The sequence below is a fragment of the Cryptotermes secundus genome, unplaced genomic scaffold, assembly GCF_002891405.2.
Source record: "Cryptotermes secundus unplaced genomic scaffold, Csec_1.0 scaffold599, whole genome shotgun sequence".
Lineage (NCBI taxonomy): Eukaryota > Metazoa > Arthropoda > Insecta > Blattodea > Kalotermitidae > Cryptotermes > Cryptotermes secundus.
In genome coordinates, this window is record NW_019730109.1 from 1,484,858 (window position 1) to 1,500,155 (window position 15,298).

The following is a 15,298-nucleotide window of genomic DNA, read 5'->3' on the forward strand; positions in this document are numbered from 1 at the left end:
TTTCAGAAGGTTAATGCACCACCCCAAGTATTTCCAAGAATCCCTTTTGGAGGTGTAGGAAGAATGCAAGGAGGGTGGTAACTGACAGACAAGTGCAAGGGATTTCTACCTTGAAAACTAGCTTGCAACCCCCAGTCATTTTCTAATGGGCTGCTAGCAAACTTTCACTTTTATGACCACTGAGACAAGATACACCTTCCTACTAGTCCAGTAGTCTCTTGTACATTGTCATTCAGTTCTTTTTCACACAGCGACAGGTGCTGATGTTATATTGTGATGAACCTATAAAGGTTATAATTAAACATTAAATTATCAACTACGAGTTTTCTTGTATATGTACAGTAACTATTAAAGGGCAATGTCGCTTTCAAAAAATTCAAGTAGCAAAAAGAGAACTACTGAAAGTGAGCACCGTGTTTTTCAAGAAAAGTGGGAAATCGCTTATTTCTGTTGTGAAATAGAAGGTAAAATTACATGTTTGATATATGGACAAAATATAAGTGTTCCACTTTAGGTAATTATATTGAAATTATTCCTAAATAATAAATATAATTAAATTTCCTTGTATCAAAATCTAATGTATATTTCTATTTTGAAGTACGGCCCTCGACTATTATTTATAGGACTGAGGTGGCCCTCTGTACAAGCTGAGTTTGGCATGCCTGTCTTACAGGAACCCTATAAATGTGTGGCTGATGGTGATATGGGACACTTTGACAGGCCTAGCAAGATACAGAAAGACTATAGATTTTTAAACCACACAACAGTCAGCCATGTGTTTCACATAAATAACATTAACATGGATTTAAGAACTATTAAAATGCTGTATTTGAGACAGTGTATGTCAACGATAAACTACACAATTTGTGTGACCGTCCTAATCAAACTTAGAATTTCACTCATTGTTTACTGACTCATCTTGAATATTCTCTTACTTTTATAATTTAGCTATGAAACTGAGATTACGTGGCAGTAATGCTGCCAAGTTCTAGTTGTCAGAAGGGTGTTTTCGCCTGCCTTTAATTCAGTTGCTACTACATACTGCTAATACAAATTGCAGGACGATTGAAAAATTGGAGAAGTTGCATTGATTAGAGTATGTTTTTTGTCTAATAACTGGATATGTAACCTTATGTTGGAACAGTAATATTGGGCACTGTATTTAGTTGCAGTTTAATTAACAATGCTGTCGGTAGTTCAGACTGTGTGAGATAAGTAGTAAATAATGAATTACAAAGGTTATGGAAGGAAGTGGCCTTGGCCTAATTTGAGGTGCTCTCTTGGTAGCTGTAGTAATTTGCTCAGAGGGCCCAAAGCTATGAATGTTTTATCTCTGTAGTTTTTTGTGGTACAGTTATTAGGAACTTAGCCATTCTTGCTGTAAAATGAAAAATAACTAACTAACTAGCTGACAGACTGATAACTAACTCACTTGATGAGCTGAGTCCTTCTTGAGAAGCTGCCAGTTACTCAACCACTCAAGATTTCCTAACATTTTATGAAAACTGAAGGTTCATTGCCATATTCACAAAAGTTCACCACTGGTGCATATCCTGATTCAAATTATGTAATCCAATCCATAACACCCCATCATGTTGCTCTAAGGTCTGTTTTAATATTATCCTCCCACATGGTCTTCCTAGTGGTCTCTTTCCTTCTGACTTTCCCACCAAAACCTTGTATACACTTCTTCACAATGCATGCTACTTGCCCTTCCCATCTTATCCACCTTGGCTTGATCATTCTGGTTTTATTTGGTTAAGAGTACAAGTTGTGAAGCTTCCCATTATGCAGTTTTCTCCAGTGTTATACTACTTATTTCCTCTTTGGTCCAAATATTTTCCTCAATATCCTGTTCTCAGAGTTCTCAGATGCTCTCAGTCTGTGCTCCTCCCTTAATGTCAAAGATATAGTTTCACATCCATATATAATACTACAGGCAAAATGTTATGTGTATGGGTGTGTGTATAGACGGGTTTTGGATTGATGACCAGATTTGTTGAACTCTTTGATACAGCATATGACTACACTTTACAGTTCACTGTTACACACACACACTAGTGTCCACAGTCACGTCTTCACTGCCATTGCTTGGTAGTGGTGAACGTTCCCCTTCCTCTGGGTTCCCGAACTGTCCCCGGCCTCAGCTACCAGCTTCTAACAGCAACAGCTCACGACTGAACTGCAGCAGCCAGAAAATCATATCTTCTTGTCACTTTCATGTTCCCACTTCATACTACCCAAAGATATATAGAAATGATAACTAAGTGTTGTGAGAAAAACTTACTTGCATTTCACTCTCTGTTTTTCATAAGCCAATGTGAAGTCAAAGTGTTAATGTGCCCTGAAATATGAATGACATACTGAATGAAAGCCTCACTTAAGAGCTTTTAGTTAGTTAATTCAGATCAGAGTTAACAAGCATTTAAGTGAATCAGAATGAGACAAAATTTAAGGAAATCTGAATCTTTCAAAATGCTGTATCTCCGCAGGAAAGTAAATTTCGTAGATGTCACTTCTGAAGGAGACCCAACAAGCTTTCAAAATTTTGTTAGAATCAGAAATGGTCATGAAAAGTTTGTCCCTACATTGGGTTCATTTTACAGGGAATGCTGTAGATCCAGTAATGGTAACAATTCATGTAGGTGGTGAATGGGTGGGTTGTTATGGGTGAATGGACAAGTTAATGGGAGGACAGATAGATTAATGAATGAAATATTAAGAGATTCTGTTGGGAAGTAGGTCATACAAATATTGTTACATATTAAGGACCTCATTAATATTTATAACCTTTGTCAGAAACCCTTTTGCACTTTTTAAAAATTCTGTAAGCTAATTTTGAGTGTCATGTAAAGTAACGTTGAATGGAAGCAGACCAAAATTATGTTGGCATGAAAACTTGTGATGTTAAATCTAATCGAAATCCATTGATAGGTTTAGAAGTGAAACATTGCAAGATTCTGCAGTATTCTGCAGTAAAATTTTATTGATCCAGACAGCAATTCTAACACATAGCATAATCTGAAAAAGTAAACTCTATTTTTTACTCTGATGCAACCTAGTTTCCATGCATTTTGTCTAGTCCTGACTAGTTTTATCCATAGGAGTTATCTGTTTGCAGGGTGTGCTCTGGCAGTGGGCATGTATTGTTGTTGCCCCCTCCCACTCTAAAGTGCCACCGCTATATGCACCTGAGCATGCTAACATTGGAGGATGGAGCAGGGGCAGTGTTGTCCCAAGGAGGGGCACAGGTTTCACTGGTAGAAGATGTAGAAAAAGGCCACCTTCCAGATGTGGTGGTTGAGACCAAAATGCTGGCTTCTCCTGATGCACATCATTCTGAGACTTACTTGTCAATAGCAATCCAAGTCTTCATCCCTTTCCTAATTGCTGGCTTTGGAATGGTGGGAGCTGGCCTAGTATTAGATGTAGTTCAGGTGAGTCTAGTAATACGTAGCAAACTTGCCAGTGTTTTGAAGATTAAATATGCTGTTTCATGCAGCATAGTGCAAATACACATAATTGAATGAATGACTTTCAATAAAATCAGTTACCAGTGAATTTTAGAGAAGATGTTGAAAGCAGCCCTCTTGACAGTTTAAGATATATCGTGAAGTCACCAGTGTTTGTATAATTTTTTAAATGATGATGTAAGACCCCGGGATTGCATGGATTATTCTAATGATGTTATGCTTTTAATTTTCTGCAGTGTTAAAAATCACATTTCATAGCTTGGAAACATGATGGGCTGTAAGTATTCTACTGGCTGATTATTCTTGGGAGCTTAATGAAGTATTCTACAATATGTGGTTCTGCATTGTGTTGATGATAATATGTGCAAATCTTAGAAAATGATTGTTTCGTGTCACGGGGTTTATTGCTGTCAGATGTGTTTCATGGGACCACTACACTAGAACTGTAATTTTACTAACCAGTGAACAAATATTGACTCAGTACATATGGTAGTGAGCTAGCTTTTTATTCTCACAGGTGCCTGTATATGAAGAAAGTGACAACAGAATATTGATTTGTGAGAAGTGTAAGTTGCCTGTTGTAAGGAGTCTTTCATCGTACATAAATGGATGCATCTTAAATGCTTGTTTTAGGAACAGCTTTAATTGGAATAAACAGTATTCTTACAGAACACTAACGTGGAGACACACCAGATGTGTAACAAAAATATCAGTAATATGGAAAATGTAGAAATGAAGGCTTTATTTTCTGTTGACTTGCCAGTTGTTGACTTTGCCCTATTTTCTATCAGAATTCTTATCCATTACTTCCATGTTTATAATTTATACCTTTTTTCTGTTATCATAACGATTTAAGTTAAAGTGCCTGTAAACCAACTGCATTGATTAATGCATTCTCCCATATTCATATTCATTGCAATTACAGTAATTTATTGAGTATTTATGAAAAATTGTACAAAGAATTGGTAACCTCATAAGTGGAACTGATTAGTGGTTTGTTTTTCTCTATGCGCCTTTAATTTAATTGTGACCTGTGCTTTCAGCAAATGCTGTGCATAGCTTAATGTTGCTTTATGAGTTTTTTAACACTCTCAGGGCCTCTTATTGGGTGCAATCTGCATTTGTTTTCTCGAACTCCATATCCAAGAAGTGAAAACTGATACACACATTCTGTTACTGTATCAGTGTCATATATTGTCATGTTAAATATCTCCCTTAGCACCACAACATGATATGTCTTGAGATTACGGAAGGAGAAAACGGCTTCCAGATATGGAAGGTAACTGCAAATATCTTGGATAAGCAAATGCAAACAGCCAGCAAGAAGTTGTCCTCAATTTATGAATGGGGGGTAGGTAGGTGTGGAGCCAAGAACTCTCCATCATGAAATACCACCACAGTACAAACAGCACAAGGCCTCAGAAGTGTACAGTTCTTTGAAATAACCTAAGCAATGAAAAATTCACGTGAGGTTTGGAATTTAGAATATCAGTCATAGGTCATATTAAGTGTAAGTTGGATTTAGTTGGAATAAATGCAGTCAGATGGGACAAGGGTGGCACTGAACTAGCATATATTAATTATATTAATCATCACATGGGGACAGGCTTTTCATATGTAAGTGAATCATGTCAGCAGTTTATAGAGGCTTTTAGTGGTAATGTTCTGAATGTGCATGCCCCAGATGAGGATAAAATGGACAGTTTTTATGAGGATTTGGAGTGTGTATTTGATCATTTCCTTAAGTTTCATTTGAAAATTTTGTTAGGAGATTTCAATTCAGAAACAGGGAGAGAAGTTACAGTATGTGGCTCAGTTACTTTGTTTATTTGCATATGAAATACAATAAAGTTTTAAGATAGGGATTGAAGGATATTTGTTACAAATCAAGACTTTCCTGTCACTAACTGTATTGCATATGAACCTATATTATAGCTGTATAGGAGCTGGGATAGCACAATCAGTATAACAACTGGCAATGGGCTGGACAGCTGAGTGGTTGAAGTTCAAATGCTGGTAAGGGAATGATTTTTCTCCTCTCCACGTTATCCAGACTAGTTCTGGGGACCAACCAGCCTCCTATCCAATGGGTACAGGGACTTTTTCCATAAGGGTAAAGCGGCTGGGGCATCCAACTAGTTCCGAGGTCAAGAATACCTGGATCTGTGCATCCACTCCACCATATATAATCATGGTGTAGTGCTTAGTGTGTTATTCACAAAGACATTTTTACCTTTTACCTTATTATAACTCTGCAAAGTACCATTTATCTTTTGCTGATCATTTTAGATTGTGAGAGTGTTTGATAAATCGTACAGAGACTTCCAGTATAAAATTTTACCAGAGTCAGTCTGATGGTTACTTAGTTATAAGATGACAGTTTTGGAAGTCTCACATTTAATTGTCTTGGAAACCTTAAGGCTTATGAAGTTTGTATGGTATAAATGTGTTTCATTGTCCTGTACAGCTGTTGCTCAAAAGGTTTCTCACTGGTGAATATTTAGCAAGTTGTGCTTGAGATGTGTCCAGAAATGCTTGTGAGATGTCATGTGAAGCATCAGATATTTGCCAATTTTAACCAGAATTGGAAATAGCACACTTATAATGATAGTACTCAAAAGTATTCTATTTTCTTTATTGTGATCTAAAGGAATTGATGGGTTTTACATTTTCAGCATTGGCTAGTGTTTGAGCAGATCACAGAAATAGTAATCTTGGTACCTGCTCTCCTTGGACTGAAGGGTAATCTTGAGATGACCCTTGCATCCCGTTTATCAACTCAAGCCAACCTTGGCCACATGGACACTCCAAAACAGCAGTGGAGTATGATTGTGGGCAATCTTACTTTAATACAGGTATATATCACTTTTATGACAGCTGATTTGCCTTAACCAGATTCAGTTTTATCATTAACAGCTTTCCATGAAGCTCATAGCCATGGGGCAGTTGCACTGTCACGAGAGCATTCATGTATGGTTTTTTATCTTACAAGATTTATGTAAGATATATTGTCTCAGTGCTCAACTTCAGTTTGAGCAGTTACTAATCAAAATGTTGTTAGTTTCAAGGTTTTCATGGTAGTGAATGACACAGGTCTGCAACCAAAAAAAACTGCATAGGATATTTTTTTACTGTTTCTTATAGATTTTTACTTACTAAAACCGGAAATAATAGTAAAAAATCCACCATGTCATTTTTTTTTGCAAAACTCATATTTTTACCTTAATTTTGCGTGAAATTTCTCTTCAACGTGAAATCTGGTATCCTATTGTTGATTCTAAAACCCATATCCAATAATTATTTCTTACTTTAAAATAATATTTATAAGAGTGAATCTAAAAAATAATACAAATAGAAAATGGGTGGGATGGGGGAGGGCAGTGAAAGGGGTTGGTAGGGTGGGTTTGGCGGTGTGAGGAGCTCAGGCGAGCATGTCCCAACACGTTTACTTTGTTTGTAGCGAAAGGTGAGGAATCTCACTAGCTCGGTTGAGCATGTTTGGACATGTTCTTTGGGGCAATAGGAATGAGTATAAACAAGCCTGCTCTCAGATTTGATCATGTCTCAACATGCTAAATAAGTTCAGGATCTTGGTTGATGTATAAGCCACTCAGTTTACATCCTGCATTCAAATGTGACTGTGCTTGTGTTTTAGCTCTGTATTATGGCTCAAAGAGGTTGTGTTATTTCTCCGGACAACTTTTGTTTTATTTGTGGTGAATACATAGTTAAAAGTCAACAGAGAAACAAGTGATTTTGTGAAGAAAGTGTATTTTGCTTATTTCAAATTGAAACTTGGGGATCAAGACAAACCTTGGGCTCCTCACAAGATGTGCAGAAGGTGCGAGGAAGATCTTCGTTTGTGTTTTAAGGGTAAGAAAAACTCATTTCGTTTTGGCATTCCTATGATGTGGCATGAACAGCAAAACCACACAACTGATTGTTATTTCTGTTCGGTAGATGTGAAAGGCTTTAATATAAAAAATAAAAAGAAAATATCTCACCCAAACCTTAATTCAGTTATTCGTCCAGTGTCTCATAGCTCTGAAATACCAGTTCCCCTCCCACCTTCCAGTTTGGATGATATACAGAGTGATTCGGAGGACAGAACTATATTACCACCCCAGGATAAATCCAGCTCAGATTTTTCTGTTGATGAGGGACCCCAACCTTTTTCTCAGAGTGAGCTCAATGACTTAGTTAGAGTTTTAGGCCTTTCCAAATATGCAGCCAAATTGCTAGGGTCAAGACTAAAAAATAAAAACTTGCTGTCACCAGGAACATCATTCTTGTAGTACAGGCACCGAGAGAAGGAATTCACTCAGTTTTTCTCCAAAGAGGGAAATGGGAGGAAAAGAAAAAGAAGCATGAGACTCCTTCAAAGATGTAGTGCACAAGTTTTTGGGGAACACTAAAGACCCTCTCTACAAAACCAATGTAAAACGCAGGTTGGCTGCATATAATGCTCAAGGTTGCAAGATGAGCTTAAAAGTTCATTTCTTACACTCCCGTGTCGACTATTTTCCCGAAAACTTGGGAGCCTGTAGTGAAGAGCAGGGTGAACGATTTCACCAGGATGTCTGTGATATTGAGAGACGCTACCAAGGAAGATGGAATGTGAATATGCTAGCTGACTACTGCTGGATGATTGAGCGGGAAACGGAAATTGGAAAGCAAAAGCATGTTCGGAGTAGCATCAGAGAGAAGAAGAAAAGGTTTCACAGGCAAAAAGACTGAACACAGAATGTTAAATATATTGTGAAGGAATTTTCTGTTTAATTATGAGAAATAATATGTTTAGTTCAATGTAATAAAATTAGTGATTTTTTCCATCACTGTTATGATTTTTTATTGTAAACCCCTATTATTTTCCAAAAAACCATACATGATAGGGGGAAATTGAGGTCATTTTTGGATTCAGCATCCTAGAAAACATAAAGTTTACCAAAAATATTCCATGCGGCTGAAAAAAAAAATTATTTTTGCAGACCTGTATGATCAGATTGTGGTCTTCTGTATGGTGACACTGTGTGATCTTGTAGGCGCTTGCCAACATATTTGAGGAACCTGCTGCTTCCATCGTAAGTGTTGAAGTGTCAAGGGTGATTGATCAGTTGGGTTATGCATACAAGTTTCAAGTAAGATGATCAATCAGTTCCATGTGAGGGGGTATGCAGAAAAAGGGCCTACAATTCTTGTTGGGCCAGACTAGGCTTGTATGGGTCTAAGTGATCACCATCCATGCAACCTTGCCTACATAACCTGATTCCCCACCTGATAAACTTCAAACATGAAGACGGAGGCAGTATATTCCTCTAAAATGTCAGTATTTGATTAAAACACTACATTCTGGTGATTCTTCCAAATGGAAGTAGGTTGATTGGGTTATATTGCAGTCATTTCATTCTTATAACTACATTTTGTGTAAGTATGGGAAGTACTGAATTATGTTTACAGGTTTGTCAGTACTTTCACCATTTTGTGATGTTTAACCTTTATGCTGCTGAGCCTGTAAAGTTATAGATACAATGTGGCACCCTTGTTACACCTTCTGCATCAGTACAGGTGTGAGAATTAGAAACATATATCTTTCAGATTAATTTTCTAAATGTGCTCAAACTGTCAGGATATATACTCCTTCTGTCATGACCTTTATGGTCTTAAACTCAGATATCTCTGCTGCATACTGGGGATACCCTGCCTTATATATCATCTGACCTGGGCCATCACAGGAGTAATACAAATGGTGTCTATGAGTATTCCAAAACAATCCTCATAATATAAGGCAAAAATAAATATCTGTTAATTCAATTTCTTCATTATTCCCATACATAAGGAAAATGGCAAAAATAAGTAAGAACATGGGGATATGCCTGGGCACTTAGCACTCAGCAGTAAAAGGATTAAATGCTCAGAAAGCGGCAGTCTGTATTTCGTATAATAACTTGGCCTTGTCATATATCATTAGTGACGGTGTTGATACACATGTTTCAAGTGAACATATGTCTCTCAGATCACAACAACTCCACTCCACTTGCTCAAACTTCATATGTTCAGCAGTTCCAACAGCAACAGGCAGGAATTTAAATAATACTTTATAGTAGAGGAGACTCAACTATCCACATGCAGATTAATTGCAAAAATGTAAAATGCCTTAGTGATTGATTATAGCTTTCCAAATGATTTGTTACCCATTGTATATCAGTTTTTATAATATGTATCAGGGATACTTTATATTGATATACAGAGGACCATACATCTTCTCACCCTTTTGCAGCACTCTCATAATTTTATCGTAATTTGTCTCACTGACGAATATCTTGATATTTCTGTGATGAGTGGCCAGTAGCAAAAGAGACTCTGCATCTGGAGTTTATTATAGGTTTTAATGTGACACAGACTTCAGTAAATTATTATGATTATCCATCTTTTTAATTCACTGTGCTATATCTCCCCTCCATTACCAAAGATAAGAGTTCACTGTGAATGTATTTCCGTAATGGCACTTGGGACCTGACATCCTGGGAGGGGGGGATTTCTGCTTGCTTACTTTGTAATATTACTTTCTTGTTGACTGATTAAGAAAATTGCTTAAAATAAATTTTGACTGAGCCATGATGCGCTGATTCTTCTTTTCTTTGGGGGGGGGGGAGGGCTTGAAGGCTGGAAAATATCAAGTGATAATCTAAACTCTTTTGATTTTCAGTGCCAGGCTATTGTTGTGGGATTCCTAGGCTCAGTTGTGGCGGTTGTGATGGGAGGAATCAAGACCAATAATTTTGAGCTGGATCATGCTTTCCTACTATGCGCAAGCAGTCTTGTCACTGCCTCCCTTGCAAGCTTTGTACTCGGTAAGTATGAAAGGCAGTGAACTAGATATGATAAATAATTACAATGCTTCTTTGTATGACAAGACATGTTAAAGGACATTTCACAGACCTGAAAATAAATATGAAACAATTTTTGACAGTTTGTAACAAAAATATAACACCAGAGTTTAGTTGTTTGAGGTAAGAGCTGTACACCCTTTCAGGATAATGGTCTTAGAATTTGGAAGATATGGTATTTTGTGTTTGAGAGCATTTATGAATATTTTTTATGTTTTTATTTTCATTTCAACTGATGAAGCAAATTAGTTTTTCTTGCTGCCATGATCATTAAGAAATGTAATATTGTGTTTCAGGTCTAATTACTGCTGCAGTGATTGTGTTTTCCCGACACTGTAACATCAACCCTGACAATGTGGCAACACCTATTGCTGCCAGTCTAGGAGACATCACTTCCCTCGCTCTGCTGTCTTGGATTTCTACAGTACTTTATGATGCCATTGGTAGGCTAGGAGCAGCTGTAGTCAAGAATTGGTGTGAAAGTTAATTCTTATGCTTGATCACCATTACATACTCTTCATAACCATGCTGTTTTTTGTCTTTCGGTTTGCATAATGTTTTTAGATGTTTTCAGAGTAACTTATGACACATATTTTCCTCCACATTCAGCTTTACAAAGGCACCAGCAGTGTGCACAAGTGGATAATTTTACAGTGTAATGATCAGTATTTATGTAAAATGATCATGAATATCCTCGTGTCAACTTGAGTACAAACTACCACAATATATTAGTGTGTAATCAGGTGCTCCATAACATTTATTTGAATGCATATTTTAGGGACAATGTTGAGTGCATATGCCATATATCATATCTTTATTGTTTGCATCCTGTTGTGGTTTTGTTTCAATCCATATTTTCATCATCATCAGGCAATATTCTTAAATATGTACATCACTCGTTACTGAATTATCCTAATATGGATCCATATTAGTGTTAATTGTTAAAAGTATGATACATGTAATTTTATCAGAAATTTTCTTTATTTATTTTTGCCCTATCATTATGATATTAGTTTCCGTGTTTCTTGTATGTTTCATATACAACACACCCCAAAGAGAAAACAACTCAATTACAATAGTACATAAGGAAATCAATGAGAAACATATATAATGAAACTAGTATAACATTGTACACAAATATCACTCATAACATATAAAAACAACGAATCCTGGAAAATACCATCATCTACGATACATGACACAAAACACAGAAACTAACAGCATAACAATGGGACAAAAAAATTACATGTATCATAATGAGTTTAACAATTGACACTAATATGGATTCATATTGGGATGATTCATTAATGAGTGATGTACATATTTAAGAATACTGACTGATGATGATCCACATAACGGATCAAAACATGTAGTAGTCACTAAATGAAACCAGTGTAACGCAGTGATATTAGACTCATTTATTTTCTATAAATCTGTTGTGTTGACAGCCAAAAAAAAAAAAAGGCATATGACTTCTTTGAACCTGGAATGATCGCTTTCAGTAAGTAGCTGCAGGAATAAAGGGATGTTCATTTCTTCTGTGAAGCTGTTCTTTTGAATTACAATGTTGAAAAGGCGAATAATTACTTTTTAGGAGATAAAAGGAGTCTCGGAAAATCTCAGAGGCAGCATGAAAACAGTTACTATCATGTTAAGAATGTTACTATTTCAGGAAAACAAGACTGGCTTGCTCCCTTGATCATATCTGGTTACATCCTTGTGACACCGCTGTGGGTGTGGATTGCCAAGAAAAACAAGCACACTCGTGAAGTATTGTACACAGGTTGGACACCTGTTATGGCTGCAATGTTGATCAGCAGGTAATTAACACAGTTATTCACATAATATTGGTATACAAATATCTGTGAAGAATATTCAGGTCATTTTTTTTTAATAGAAAAAGTGAAGAACTTTTAAGATTAGGAAAGAGAAAATTAGTTCATAAGAGTAAAATTGCAAGTGGACACCTTGATGTAGCAATTTAAGGTATGTTATATACAATTTGCAATTTAATTTTTTTTGGGGTGTGGGGTTTAAGTTAAATGTTTTATTAATACAACAGAACAGGATAATATAACACAACAGTGGTGTACACAATGACTGTAAAATTGCCTGAGGTGACTTGTGTTAGTTTCATCTTTATTCCCCTATTGTCATTCCTTTGCTTATTTATGTGATTTTATTTGAAGTGTGGGAGGTCTGATCCTGGACTTCATGGTAGTTCGGTTTGAAGGAATTGCAGTATTCCAGCCTGTGATAAATGGTGTTGGAGGAAATCTAGTTGCAGTCCAAGCCAGTCGTATATCCACAGCTCTGCACCGTGATGCACAGCTTGGCACATTAGCGGATGATGATACTGTTATCTTCATCACCCCAGCAGCAGGTTTCTTTGGCAAGGGTAGGTTATTTATATGCCAGTAGATGGATAGTAATAATAAAAAAATTATTTTTTACACACAAGATTAATAATACAGTTTTGTCAACAATGCAACTATTTTATTCCTTTCCTTTCCCTTTTACAACATATTTTGGCCCCAACCGGCCATCATCAGGTATCTTAATTTGCCAAAACTGTTATACTGCATTGAATATCACTCAATCACTCTACATGTAATTGCAATATTTCATGATATTAATGTTGTAGTCACAATCTAGCTAACATTAGTTGAATTACCATATGCTGTAGCTGAGCGGTCTCAGGTGTACTGTCTTCGCTCACTTGGAAGCCGGGATCATGGGTTAGAATCTCATACAAATCATGGATGTTTGATGTGTGTGCGTTTATTCTGTGTTTGTGTTGTCCTGTGTTCAGGTAGAGGCCTTGCAATTAGCTGATCACCTGTCCAAATAGTCCTACCATCTGTAAAAAATGATCAGTGAAACTGAGAAATCAGCCCTATGCTCCAAAGTTGGAGCAAAGAAGAAGAAAAAATGCGTACCATAAGATCTAATGGCTGACATGAAACATACGTTGTGCGTTCAAGTTCTAAGGTCTCTGATTTTTTTTCTCTCACAATAATCATACAAAAAATTTGAAACTTCTGTCAATTTTCAATGTAATCTCCCTGCAGCCGTACACATTTTTCACAATGTCGATGCCATGATTCCATGGCCACTGCGAACGCTTCTCTCTAGGAGTCTGTTTTGACCACTGGAAAATTGCTGATGCAATAGCGGATTGAAAAACGGTATCCATGTCTCATCCATTGTCACAGTTGATGAAAAGAAAGTCCCATTCATGCCTTCATCACATGTCAACATCGCCTGGCAAATTGCCGTGCGTGCAGCCTTGTGGTCATCCGCCAGAATTAGTGGCACCCACCTGGAGGACACTTTCCACATTCGCAGGTCTTCATGCAGGATTTTGTGCACAGATCCCACGGATCCTCCAAAACAACTTCCTCAACTTGCTCGATCATGTCAGACCGGCTGGTGCGAGGCTGAGATTGTTTTGGTTCGTTGTCACACGACGTTCGGCCTTCTTTGAACTGTCGCGCCTACGAACGCACATTTTTCACATTCATGACACCATCACCACACGTCTCACTCAACTGGCGATGAATTTCAGTGGGTGTCGCACCACGCAAGTGGAGAAAACGAAAGATTACTCGCTGTTCTTGTAACGAAAACATCGCCGTTTTAAGTATCAAAAACACTCCTCACTCTCGCCACTACCACTAGAGTTCTGTGTGCCATAGAGTGCTGCCATCTCTGTCACGCATTCACAAAGAGTGCACACGTATTTTAAACTTAACCGCATGTGTCTGTCTGCTCCCAGTCCTGAGAAAAAAAATCAGAGACCTTAGAACTTGAATGCCCCTCGTATTTGAGTAGAGATTTTTTCTCAGCTTCTTTCACAATATGAAGTCCAAGGTGAGGCCTATCCTGCACATATCTTATGCAGTGATAGACGCCTTGTTCCCCATTTTGAACCTGAGAACAATATGAAATCAGAATGTTTTTTATTAGAAAGATGGTTTCTGTTAAAGTAATCTAATATATAGAATGATTTTAAAACACTGTAATGTGTGTTGTGATGTTCCTTCATGTGTTCCATGTTTTGCAGTGATGTGATATAATGGGGGGACAACCTACACATGAATCATCTCTGACACAACCCAATGTCTGAGGCTTTATGCAGACTCTGCAACAGAAAACATCACATAGGCATCCCTGACTATATGTAACAGACCCAACCCCATTTAAGGTTCATAGTCCACACACACTGGCTACCAGAACATGTGGTGTAAGTACAGCTATATACAACACTATGGCTGAGACACTAAATAACAAAACAGACAGTGTGTAACATGTTCTTGACACATTTCAGGTAACCAAGATACCATCCACAAAATACACATTGGGGCAGAAAGCAGAACACAAGAAAGAACACTGCAACACACAATGTATAGTTTTAAATTATTTCAAAATAATTTTACATATTAAATCATTTTAACCCATACACTGCTGTGGTCGACATATATCGATCTCTGAAAAACATGGCGCCCTTTCTGTGATCAACAAAACCTGTATTGTGAATTTAGAGTTTCAAATCTCAGGTTTCTTTGCACCAATCTCATTCAAACTTGGTGGGTGCATAGAATCATCTATTGGAACGTAATGAAGCATCATTCATTTCAATGGCTGCATTCTTCTGTCCTCTAGCTTAAGAAATGTAAGAGGTTGCATCTGCACAGTGAGGCACATGCTCCGTGGTCATGTGGCGCAGGTATTTCACAGGGCTAGTAAAAATGGCTTCGTATAGTGTGCGGTGCTTTCTGTAATAGTTTTAAATGAAGTTCTGGACCTTGGTCAACATGTGACATAGTGATAAGACTAGGATAGTGAATTATGTACTTTTTTGGCCATCTTGGATAACCCTGATTTAATGGACTTTTACCCTGTGAAAAATACTGAATAATTCAACATTTTTGCAAC

General features: G+C 37.2%; 1 protein-coding gene across 2 annotated transcripts in view; it reads left to right on the forward strand.

Annotated features, from left to right (window-relative positions):
* LOC111866196 (solute carrier family 41 member 1) overlaps positions 1 to 15,298 on the forward strand; it is a 46,878-nt gene that overhangs the window by 22,000 nt on the left and 9,580 nt on the right. For both annotated transcript variants that reach the window (XM_033752139.1, XM_023854924.2), the window contains 6 exons: positions 3,122 to 3,437; positions 6,149 to 6,328; positions 10,180 to 10,324; positions 10,657 to 10,803; positions 12,033 to 12,180; positions 12,550 to 12,758. In XM_033752139.1, coding sequence (XP_033608030.1) covers positions 3,122 to 3,437; positions 6,149 to 6,328; positions 10,180 to 10,324; positions 10,657 to 10,803; positions 12,033 to 12,180; positions 12,550 to 12,758 — 1,145 coding nt within the window. The remainder of the gene's footprint in view (positions 1 to 3,121; positions 3,438 to 6,148; positions 6,329 to 10,179; positions 10,325 to 10,656; positions 10,804 to 12,032; positions 12,181 to 12,549; positions 12,759 to 15,298) is intronic.